Raw genomic sequence first — 12,790 nt, 5'->3', positions numbered from 1 at the left:
ACTTTTGCCTTTTCATGTGCTTTCTGGGGCTGGCACTGAGGTGCTCCTGTCTTTCCTGGCAAGCACTTTAACAGCTACTTTGTCTCTCCAGCCCACTTATGGGGGCTTTGCAGGAATAGCAAACCTCTTCTCTTGTTGTTTGGAAGCCAATAAATGAGCAGTATTTTTCTGCTAGTTGTTTCTGCCTTCATGGGATGTCTCAGCACATGCATGCACTCACTCAGGCACATATGCATGCACCCCAACTAAACAAACAAACAATCCATCAGACTAACAGGCCATTGGCTATACTTGTGAAACCATGAGACAAAATACACCTTCCTTCAAAAGTTGAGTTTTCTCCAGTGTTTTGTCACAGGGAGAGAAAGCTGACTGTCAGTTCCTGAGACTAAGTATTGCTGCTCTAAGATGATCCAGGGTATGTGAATGGTAAACATGTAAATTTGGACATGCCCAAGAAAAGAGAAAAGGGGGCTGGAGACTTGCAGAGGACTCAGATGTGGCTCCAAGAGCTCACAAGATGGCTCACAAGCCTTTAATCTCAGTTCCAGGGGATCTGATGCCCTCTTTTGCCTCTACCAGCACTGCATGTGCATAATCCACTTATACATGTAGACAACTCATATCAATAAAAAATAAGATAAAAATAGAAAAGGGGGGGAGAGCCACTGGAGAGATGGGTCAAAGGTCAATAGGACTGGCTGCTCTTCCACAGGTCCTGAGTTCAATTCCCAACAACCATGTGATGGCTGACAACCATCTATAATGAGATCTGATACCCTCTTCTGGCCTGTAAGTGTTACATGCAGGCAGAACACTATACACAATAAATAAATAAATCTTTAAAAAAAATAGAAAGAGGAAAAGCCTTTCTTACCATTAAGCAATTTACAGGCTAATGGACTGTCTTAAAGAGGAACTGCTGTATAAAATATAAGCCATTCCACTCTTTGACAGACTACTATTATTCCTGTTACGGAAGATGTTAACCATTACGACTTAAATATTAGCGTTATAATTTTTAAATTTTTATTAAGTTATTTATTTACTTTATATCCCATCCCAACCTAAGGTTCCCCTTCCCCCTGTCCTTTCTGTCCCTTCTTCGAACACCCCCCCCCATACAACCACCCTTCCTCCCTTTCTACTGAGAAAAGGGGAGGCCTCTCATGTATAACCACCAGCCTTGACATATCAAGTTGCAGTAAGACTAGGTGCATCTTCTACTTTTTGTTTGTTTCTGTTTTTTTTTTTTTCTTCCGAGATACGGTTTCTCTTCGTAATAGCCCTGGGTGTCCTAGGCTGGCTTTCTAGACCAGTTTGCCTCTGCCTCCCGAGTGCTGGGGTTAAAGGTGTGTGCCACCATGTCCAGCATGCATCTTCTCCTTTGGAGGCTAGACTAAGCAGCCCAGACAAGAGCCCTTTTCTCTTTTTAGGGCATGTCCACATTTGCGTGTTTACCATGCACATACAGCTGGACCATCTTAGAGCAGCAACGTTTAGTCTTAGGAACTGACAGTCAACTTTCTGTGTCTGCAACAAAATACATTATAGTACTACTCATTTGTGTCATAAATACTTTATGTGATATGCTAACAATCACATTATTATTACAGCAAGCAGGTATTAATTAGAGACACTTTAATGCCCTGGGAGCATAAAATATCTGGGTTGTAGTGTTGGTCTTTGTATTTATTAGGTTAGTAGCCTTAGTAGTAAGTAGATTGTGTGTATGTGCTTGTGTGTGTGCGCGCGTGCGTGCGTGCGTGCACGTTACATAGCTTAGACTGACCTTGAACTCTATATGACCAAGGACATCTTTGAATTTCTGATTCTCCTGCTCCTACTTCCTCAGTGCTAGGTTACAGGTTTGGGCTATCATGTGGTGCTGGGAACTAAACCCATACGTGGTAGGCAAGTAAGTACTGTACCAACTGTACTATACCCATAGTCCTCATCTATGTTTTTTAAAGGAATTAATTTTTTTTTTATTTGTTTGTTTGGTGATTGATTGTTTTGGTGTTTTTGAGCCTTGAAACTGTCAATGTACTTCTGGTTGTGCTTGAGGGCATCTCCAGAGAGGATTAGTGAGGTGGGAAGATCCGCCCTGAATTAGATGGCGGTGCCCAAGGGGCTTGGGACCCAGGTGTAGTGAAAGGGGAGGAAGGAGTAGAGCATAGACTCCTGCGGTCTCCAGCCACTGGCTCCATGTCTGCTGCTGTTGTGATGTTGTGTCTGGTCTCAACGTAACAGGCCTATAGACCAGGGACCAAAACCACTATCTTTGTTTGTTTTGGTCTAATAGCACATTTCTTTCCTTCCATGCTTATCCACCCACCTCCTGGAAAATGAACTCTGATGGCAACCTCTTTTTTACTTAGAAATGCATTGTGACTGCCTGGCAAATGGAAAAAATTACATAATCAAAATAATTTTTTCCTCCTTTTAAATTGTTTATTGCAAAACACTAACAGGAGGATTCCCCAGGACATGGGAGTGGCCATATACTTCAGATTTTTGTCTCCAGCTCCACTTCATGTGTTAATTTTTACTTGAGTTGCATAGTCTTGTTAGGGTTCAGGAATAGCCACATACTGACCACTCAAACAAGACTCAGATTGATGGAAGTTTATTTGAAAGCTGAACAATAACTGGTCTGGGCCAGCAAATTGTGACATTGGTAACAAGATCTGACCAGTCAGGGCCGTGGTCCGAATTTTTGGAGTCAGACTGTGACATTGGTCTGTTTCTAAGGTAGGCTTCTTCTAAGAAAAATCATAATCAGGGAACAACCAGGTAACCAGATGGGAAGCAAGGGGGAGGGCAGCGTTACATCATTTCGATTAGCTACACACAAGAGAATTGATTTTACCCTAGCACAATGTGCCCAGGTGGGTAGACAAAGCATTTTAAGCTGATTGGCTAGAATTTAGCGTAGGGGAGCTCTTGGTGGGCCTTCCGGCTCTCTGGCAGTAAGTAAGGTACATAACAGGATGTTTCAGCCTTAACTCTAATAAAATATTATTTATCTTTAATCCAAGCAGAACATGCACTTATCATCTATTGTTGTATCCTAAGAGCAAGCACTGAACCTTCCTGGTTTCAGGCACCTAGGGCCTGAGATCTTGAACCTGATTTCACCTTATAATCCAAATGGAGACTCGGAGCAACATGGTTTCTGATATGCTAAGAGCTGATGTTAACAGAGGAGCTACAATCATGCTAGGAACTAGCGTGGGTCTCAACAGAGGGGCTGTAGAGGTGAAGCAGGTTACAGCATATTGTGTTAGATTGGCCCAGAGGGCAAGCTTTGGGGGGAATGGTGGCCGTTCAGTATGCTTACGGATGGTGTTAGCCAAGTATCTCATCAAAACTGTTCGGTATTCTCTCTATGATCCTGTTTAGGAAGAAAACATGTGGAATCTTCTTTTAGTTGCACACATATTCTACCGATTGATCATTTATTGCAGGAAAAATGACCTATTTTTTATCTTCAAAGAATATAGAACATTTGTTCATGTCTCCTATTATGGTATGTGCATGAATTACACTGTTTTCTTCACATATCATGTATCCAATAGTTACTGGAATGGAAGCCAAGACTGTGTGAATGTTCATATTAGCGAAGTTCTAGACCCAAACGTTTATTCAGTATTTTGCATTTGCCATTCAGCATATGGGTTTCTGGAGGCAAATGACTTAATGGCATCGGGAGGCGACAGTCTGACTCATTTGGGGGCATGGTGAGAGTGCTGCTTTAGAGGGGATCTGCTTCCTGGCTGCAGTGCAGTGATGTAACTGTCTGTAGGTTACTAAGGAGTTTGCCTTGCCAGCATGTTGTTTGTGTAGCTCATGTTTGAACATACTCAGGAGAGAAAAAGATACTGTTTTACTGATATGTTGTACCTCTGTTGTGAGAATGACTTTGTATATAAATACTTGCATTCTTGGTTGAGTTCTTCCCATCCTTAGAAACATAAACCTTTTGGATTGGTAGTAAAGAATTTTCTAAGCCTTGTGCATGCTGATCTTTAACAATGTTGTTTGTGAGCATGCAACTTAATAGACTCTAAGCCAACCTTACGCAAAAGAAAAAACATGATATCTTTGTCTTTTTCACAGATTCTTTGTCTGAGATGAAAAGCAATGCACTTGGCATGTTCTAAATTTAATTTACCTCTTTGTAGGTATCTAGGCTTAGGAAGTTGAAGTGTGGTTTACATGTGGTTACATGTGGATCCAAGTGCTAAGTTGAACTCAGGTGTGCATTCTTTTCTATTTGATTTGTTTTTAAACAGGCTATCTTGATGTATCCTAGCCTGGTCTTGTACTTGTGATCTGCCTTTCTTAGCTTCCTGAATACTGTGAGTGTAGGTAGGTGTGTACCGTCACACCCAACTCTCAAAATTTGATACTGTTTTCCAAAAGTGTACCAGTCTTACTATGAGGGTGGCCTGAATTCAAGGGGGACATTTTAACATGTGTTGGCATAATCAGGAAAATCACCGTGGACTGTAATAATAAAAAATAGGAAATGCAGGATTTGAAAGGATCACACTGTGCGTGGAGGCACGCAGTGCTGATGTAATAGTAATAAACATTTGTATACTTTTTTCCACCTGCTGGTCTTTCGAGATAGGGTTTCTCTGTGTAGCACTTCCCATTCTGGACTCACTTTGTAGACCAGGCTGGCCTTGATCCTCCTGCCTCTGCCTCCCAAGTGCTGGGATCGAGGCTTGCGCCACCTATGCCCAACTCACTTGTATACATGCTTGTTTTTGTTTTTTTGAGACAGGGTTTCTCTGTGTAACAGCTCTGGCTGTCCTTGACTCACTTTGTAGACCAGGCTGGCCTTGAATTTAAGAGATCTACCTGCTTCGGCCTCTGGAGTGCTGGGATTAAAGATGTGCACCACCAGGCCATCTGGTTTGTTTACTTTTTAAATATAGTAACTCATTCCTCCTGGGACAGTTATTTACATTGTAGTATAGAGAAAACCAATGGGGATCTCGCCTTAGTCACATAGTAGGCCTTAGATGAGATTCCAGCTGTGTGATACGTGGCCATGAACAGGAGGGTACTGAGGCTGCAGTGCTGCTGAGTATAATAGATAGATAGAGAGGGAAGTAGACCTGTGTATCCCGATACACAGGGAAGAGGTGAGGCCTGCAGGTTCACAGAACACTGTACCAACTAGCTGCCTGAGCTTTGAGAAACTTACGTTAAACATGAGCAGATGTGTGTGTAAGATAACACCCTTAATTTATACTTGGCATCTCAGGGGAGGAGGAAGAGTTACTAGTTAATGGATTTAGGACCAGTTTCCATTGCCAACTTATCAGACTTCCAGGATGTAGATATTTTCAAGTTTACTGTTTTTGTGTTTTGCCTCTTTTTTTTCTTTCCTCTTGTGTTTTATTTTCAAGCACCCCTCCCCTTTCGTTAATTCACAATTTAAGGTAAAGGTGAAAATAAGCTATTGTTATGTTAGCAGAGTGATAGAAGTGTTCCCTAATGCTGTATTACAAACTTTTGGTCCATCCGCTTAGCACTCTGTTCTGTTGGACCCTCTAAACCTGTCCAGTCTCCTGTCAGCTTTGTTTTTCTCCACGTAGTTCACTTTGATATCACATATTTTGATGTCCTTTCTGCCTTCTTGTGTCCCACGTTTCCTGTGTTCATGTTATCTGCCCCTTTTGTTCAAGTTGGACCCTTCAAAGCCCAGGCAGGGTAGGTGTGCCCCACACAGTGAGCTATCCTCCATCAGCTTCTGCAGCTTCTCCCTGTTGTTTTTATCCTCCTTGTACGCCATTAAAACTATAGTACGTAACTGTTATGATACATGTTAAAATGAAAGAAAACCAAAAAAAAAAAAAAAAAAAAAACCAACCCAGACCATCAAAGCTAAATGCAATTTCGAAAAGGATGCAGTAGCTTTAATATTATTGTAATATCTCTAATATTATTGTAATATCTCTGGACAGAGAAGATAGGAGGCAAATTTGAGGTTTGGGGGAACTGTCATTCCATAAGACATTCTCATGTGAAGGTGAGCCTCATGGCTTTCTTCTTAAAAATAATTTTCATCTATATTAAGACCAACCTCATTATTCTCAGTGTCCATAAATTTAGGAATCCTACATGCTGGTACAGATTTTTAACGTGTTGAAGGTTGTTGCTGTCTTTAGCAAGTAAACAGTGGGGTTAGAAGGATGCCTCTCAGTCTGCACAATAAAGTGCTTGTTTCTCAAGCGCGGGAACCTAAGTTTGGTCATCTGTCCAGCACCCAGGTAAAAAAGTGTCTGTGACCCTCGCTGCCGGGGAAGGGAGCTAGCTGAGAACTTACTGGATGGCCAGCCTAGCCAAATGAACTAGTCTGGGTTCCGTGCAGACACTTGATACTGACCTTTGACCTAGAAATGCATCCTCACTGGCACACACATCCACATGAGCATTCATACACAAGTAATTAATGAGTTATTCTGAAACTGTCGAAGGATCTTACCCTCTCTTGTGCCTGAAGAGGCATTTTACCCAGCACATAAAAGCTTCTGCCATTTTAAATATTAAGCATGATGCTGAGTGGGTTTATTCCTGTTGACCTAAAAGCTCAGCTAAATTCCCAGAGTAGAGAGTATGGAGCACTCCAAATGCAAAGGACTTTTGGAAGAGAGTGCCTTCCAGCCCAGGACCTGCACTATCACTGCTAGGCAGCTGGCTCTCTTGCCATCCAGTTAGTGAGTATAGTGCTAAGCTCCTCTTCTCGGTGCTAGCATGACACCTGCAGTCCAAGGAGGAAAGCACCTCATTCTTTCTGAAGGGTACTCTGCCCGCACCCCGCCCCACCACCTTTTTCTTGTTTTTTTTCAAGACAGGGTTTCTCTACACATAACCCTGGCTCTCCTGTCACTCAAGCTGGCCTTGAACTTAGAGATCTGCCTACCTTTGTCTACTTTCAAAGGCCAGCCCCCATCAAGTGCTCTGGTGCACCCCCAGGCCTGTTCATGTATTCTTTGGTGGCTAAAGAAGGGAGGTCTGTGTAAGGTAGACAGACTGGTATTCCTTGGCAAGCCCTGGCAAGTCAGCCACAGCATTGCTGAGTGCTGCTTGTGAAACCTTCTCAGTGGCATCATCTGGAGCTGATGCCCAGGTTGCATCTTAAACCACAGAGAAAAACAGACAAATAGCAAAACATCATCAAACTGCATGTGTGAAACAGCTGCCAGAAATGAGTAGCGGAGCCCAGTTGAAAGTCCAGGAAGAACACCTCCCTATATGACATTTTGGCTTCTCGTTCTCACTGTAACTGTTGGTAAAGGTTTGCCTTCTAGCTGTTTGTAAGGATGGAGTGTTTTTAATACCTTCGGGCATTTACTTTTCTCCTTTCTCCCTGTCACTTGGGTGAGGGTCTCTGGAGAGGGTCTCAGGGGACACTTGATAAATATGCTTGAGTTTGAGAACTTACTCTCAGAGCCAGCTCTAAACAGAGCATGACAGTTTACCAAAGTGTTTTGTAGTACGCGATGTAAGCAGAGGATTCATGCATTGTTAATTAGTATCTTGAAAGTATATTTTGCTGCTAGATTGTGAGCAGGTTTTATGCAGTGGAAGAGTAAGCTGAAGACCCCTAGCCCCAGGAGGCTCCAACAGCAGTCCCACCCAAGCACAGCTGCTCACTGAGGCCCTGCACACAGCTGGCCTTAGGAACTCAGCTGTTCCCATTAAGAGTAGTATGTTCCTTAAAAATACTGTTTCTCGTTGCTTCTCCCACAGCTCAAGACATGGCTGCGCAGTGTGTCACAAAGGTGGAACTAAACATTTCCTGTGACAACCTTCTGGATAAAGATGTAACATCAAAGTCGGACCCTTTATGTGTGTTGTTTCTGAACACGAGTGGTCAACAGTGGTATGAGGTAATATTAAATAATTTTGTTGAAGAGTGGTCAGTATTTTTTTTTTTTTTTTGCCAATGTTAAGAGTTTATTTTTAAATGTTAAAAAATAATACTACAGGGCTGGGAAGATGCTTAGAGGCTAAGAGCCCTGGCTGATGTACCTGACGACCTGGGATCTATCCCAGCACCCACATGATGGATCAGCCACTTATAACTCCAGTTCCAGGAGATCCAACAGCTCTTCTGACCTTTCCAGGCACTGTGGCCTTGTAGTACACAGAAGCACGTGTAGGGGAAGCACCCGTTCACAATAACAACAACAGCGCTGCACCATCTCATCTCCTGGTGCATTTTTTGGGACACGTTTGTCCTTGGTGGCACGTTTCTACATGTACATAGAGACATTTCCAAAAGATAAGTCATAAGTAAATAGGCCAGTGAGGCAGCTCAATGGCTGGATGGCCAAACCAAGTAATTTAAATTTGGTCCTCAGAGCCCATGGGGTAGAAGGTGAGAACTGACTGTTCAATTGTGGGCTCTTCCCTGCAAGTTGTCCTCTGACCTCCACATGTGTGTCATGGTGCCTGTGCACCCCACACATACATACATTTTAAGAAGAGACATTTCCCTCAATTTTCATGCTTATGTGTAACCATATTTAGTATGTAAAGATGTTAAAAATCTAAGTACTTCTTGAATCTAAAAAATCTTTTCCTTTGCTTTTTTTTGGTGGGGGCTAAGTATAGGTTGAACGGACAGAAAGGATTAAGAATTCTTTGAATCCCAAATTTTCTAAGACATTTATTATTGATTACTACTTTGAAGTGGTTCAAAAATTAAAGTTTGGAATTTATGACATCGACAACAAAACGATTGAGCTGAGTGATGATGACTTCTTGGGGGAAAGTGAAGTCACGCTTGGACAAGTAAGTATTTGTGGCTTTTTACTTTGAGCTGGCTTTTTGTTTGTCTGAATGGTTTTTGTTGTTTGGTTGGTTTGGTTTTGTTTTTTGGAGATAGCATAGCATGTCACTACTTAGCAGTGGTTGGCCCCATACTGAGTACTGATCTCTTTAAGCAGTTATGCCTGCTTTCTCAGCATCTACGTTGCCTGTAACATTAAGTTCCCACTTTTCCCTGATACATCTTTCTGCTTCAGCAGTGACTCTTTCCTACCTGGGTCAGAGCAGTGAGCAGTGACCATGACACAGCCTGGATGCTCTGTCTTGAGATTTTTCTTCACCAGAAAAATTAAGCCATTGCTTTTGAATTCTGCCTTCCCAACATTCTGAGGGCATGGGCAGAATGTGGCCGGATTCTTTGCTAAAATACAACATTGCTAACCTGTAGCTCCATTTGTGATAGAGTGTTTGATCCCCTGTGAAACCTCATGGACCAGGCCTCTACTGTTCACATTGCTCTCAGTGGCCTGGTTTTCAAAATTGTCTCCCTGATGGTCCACTGAGTATTGCCTTTAGCATTCTAGGGCCTGGTGTTCCTTCCTTCCTTCCTTCCTTCCTTCCTTCCTTCCTTCCTTCCTTGCTGTTTTGAGACAGGGTTTCTCTGTGTAGCCCAGCTGTCCTGGAACTCGCTCTGTAGACCAGGTTGGCCTTGAACTCAGAGATCCGCATGTCTCTGCCTTCTGCGTTCTGGGATCAAAGGTGTGCGCCACTACGCCCTGCATTCTAGGGTTTTTCTAGCTCCACTTTTCGCACGCTTTTCCAATCTTATCGTAAATGAGATCCAAAGACTAGGGAACACAGGGCCGGGTGCATCGCAGCGATGGCCCCTCGTAGTCACCATTGTTCTGCGATAGCTAGTTTCCCATGGCTGTCATGAAATACTTGACATCAGATTTAAGGGGAAAGGGTTTGTTTTTCTTAGGGCAGGGCTGATTTTGTGGCTCATGGTTTGAGGCAGGGCGAATCATTTGCCTTTCAGGATTCTTCATGAAACGAGTAGGTTTCTTGTGCTTTTTTGTTTTTTGTTTTGTTTTGGTTTTTGTCTCCTTACTGTGACTAACTGCCTGACAAAAAGCAACTTAAGGAGAGGCTAATTCTGTCTCACAGTTTGCTGCTCTAGCTGTCATGGAGGGGAGTCATGGCAGCAGGGCTGAGGCAGCTGATGGGGGGCATCTGCAAGCAGGAAGCAGAGAATGCTGAATTCTCAGCTTGGTTCCAGTGTAAGACCTCAGCTCATGAAATGATGCTGCCTGCATTTGAGACAAGTCTTCCCACCTCAGTTGTGTGTAGAAACTCTCTTAAGGATCTGTTTAGAGCTTTGTCTCCTAGATGACTCTGGATCCTATCACGTCGATACTTATTATTCACTGTCTCAAAGAAAAAAAAGGAAATTAAAAAAAAAAAACACTGTCCTTGCTTCTGAGAGTTCATTATAGTTTATTGTGTCAAGTCATTTATTTTCCTGTTCTGACAAGTTAGACAGCTCCTGGTCCTGACTTCCCAGCACTGCCCTCTGCCCTGTTCCACCATGGGAAGCTTTAAATCTCCCTGCCGCCATAAGCCTCTCTGACCCCTTTGACTTACTTCTTAGAGCCCTTTCCTGACCTAGCACTGTCTATTGTGTCATTTTATTATTTAGTTGTCCTATTTTCTGTCTTCGTATATGATGAGCATGTTTACCGGTACTGGTTTGTCCTTTTGCTCCTAACTCTGATTGTTAAAGAAAGGTTATGATCTTTTTATGAACTGAGAAGAACACATGGAAGTTAGAGTAGTTTTTTTCAGTGAGTTACAGTTACTCTTCAGAGTGGTGTTGCTGAGTTTATTTTCCAGGTTTGAATTACTTGGCAGTCCTAATAGCTCTTGTGTCTTAAGGGCAGCACGGAACTAACCAGTTAGGCTGTTCATGAGTCGTTTTTTAAAAAAGAAGTAGAGGCATATTTATTAATTTCAGAAAACATCATAATGTGGCCAAAATTCTAATGAGTTTAATAGACAGCAGTTTGAAAGAGCCTAGACATACTATATATTTTCTGGAAGTTCTGTGCCAGTTGGGAAATTGAATCACATTTATTGAGTATTTCAAGGCCCACCTTTAAGACAGGGGGTTTCAGCTCAGTGTTCTGTGTAACAGATGAAATTCTGCCCCCCTCCCCCCTTTCTGAGGAAAGCTAAAGTTTTAAGTAGTGAGTAAACAACCTAATGGGATAGCGTCTGCCAGAGTGAAGCTCTGGGAAGTCTTTTCAAGTGGGTTTTAAATGTGGAAAAGCATTTTAAATGTTTTTAAGGGATGCAGTTTTAATGTTGCTCTTTCTAATGACTTTAAGTGAACTCCATATCCAACTTTTTATTTTAAGTATGTGGCTTAACAACTTATGAGATGAGGTATTACTTTCTGCTTTTGACAGATTGTTTCCAGTAAGAAGCTAACTCGACCATTGGTGCTCAAAAATGGCAGACCTGCAGGGAAAGGGAGTATTACGGTAAAGATAAGATAATCAAGGCTAATAATACGGTGCATAACAAGCAAATAACCCACAGCTGCTGCATCTGACCAGTGGACCTTGAACACTGCATTCCATTCACCCTGGCCTGTCGGCAGAAATGGAAACTATCATGCTAACAGAAGACAAAAATGAATTGTCGGAATTCCTTCCTTCAGTTGTTTTAAGTTGTCCATTAAGGTCAAGTGCACCTCTTCCATGAATTCATCAGTTCCTAAGTCAGAGAGGAAAAGTCTAGTAATCTGAATGGAATTAGTTCAGCTCTCTGCAAAGGAAACATGGTCCTCTTAGCATGACAAAATCTTTCCATGACAGATCTTATTCTGAATGGATAATACAACATAGCCACTGAACCAGGCCTAGAGTCTGGTGGTGCATTCCTGTTGGGTTGCTGCTATTCTAGTGTTCTGGAGCCTGAGGCAAGAGAATCACTAACAGTTCAGGGCCAGTCTGGTCTACGCAGTGAGCTCTTGATTGGCCAGAGCTAAATAATGATGCTCTGTCTCAAAAATACAAAACAACAGCAAAGCCAAACAAAAACTCAGTCTTTGTCATCACGCCTTCCTGTCCTTGCATCTGCTGCACATCCTCACACCCAAGGTTTCCATTGCTCATTACTACCTATGAACAAACGAATATGTATGCTTCATTACGCTTTGGATTTCCAGTTATATAACAAGCTTTTGAATACCTTACCTTATAGTGTAAGGTGCTTCAGCAGTGATAGTATTCTGACTAGTTTTCTGTGGCATGGAAGCCTGGTGGTGACAACTCTCAAGTACATTTTTTTCTCAGCTGTTTGTCTCCATCTTACATTTCAGAAGCACACAAGAATATTTAGACTATTGGGAGAGTTGACTTTTGTGCTACAGAGAACTTTATCCATAGTCAAGATACTGTGGCTTCACTGGATTTCCACAGAGAGTAGCAATTCTGAGCCTTAGTTTCTCTCCTGCACCCTCCCCCGTCTCCCCCCCCCCCTGCCCCAGACTTTGCTATAGAGGAGGCTAAAAACAAAGATAGTAGAGCTAGCCTGGGAATTGACTTAGGGTAGAGTAATTCTTCTAGTTAAACTGGATGAAAAGCACTGGGCTCGTATTTGAGTTTAGAGTTCTCTAGATAGGATTGACTTATTCCTTCTCAATGTGAGCAGATGTTTAGCTGGTTTTGTATAAAGGGTATCCTCCAGTCTTTGATTTTTCTATAAAATAGTTTAGAGAACCACATTTTTTTTTCCTGGTCATTACTGTTGCCTTTGAACATCCTCAACCATACCCACCGTGTAAATATGTTTACAACACGCTGTTCAGTAAGCTCTGTGTACTTCATCCCTGCTATACACACTTCAAACATGGCTTACCAAGAAACCACATTTAAAAACAGTTTTATAAATAGTTCGGTGTTTGTTTAACTTGAGCCACATCCCGGAT

General features: G+C 42.3%; 1 protein-coding gene across 1 annotated transcript in view; it reads left to right on the top strand.

Moving 5' to 3' along the window:
• The window catches only part of CPNE3 (copine 3), a 52,622-nt gene that overhangs the window by 8,777 nt on the left and 31,055 nt on the right, over positions 1-12,790 (top strand). The window contains exons 2-4 of the mRNA XM_084794093.1: positions 7,774-7,913; positions 8,641-8,820; positions 11,265-11,339. Coding sequence (XP_084650219.1) covers positions 7,782-7,913; positions 8,641-8,820; positions 11,265-11,339 — 387 coding nt within the window. The 5' untranslated portion in view covers positions 7,774-7,781. The remainder of the gene's footprint in view (positions 1-7,773; positions 7,914-8,640; positions 8,821-11,264; positions 11,340-12,790) is intronic.

This window comes from Acomys minous (assembly GCF_964271855.1).
Source record: "Acomys minous genome assembly, chromosome: 1".
NCBI classification, from domain to species: domain Eukaryota; kingdom Metazoa; phylum Chordata; class Mammalia; order Rodentia; family Muridae; genus Acomys; species Acomys minous.
Note: the sequence above shows the minus strand (reverse complement) of the source record. Positions and strands in the feature narration are given on the sequence as shown.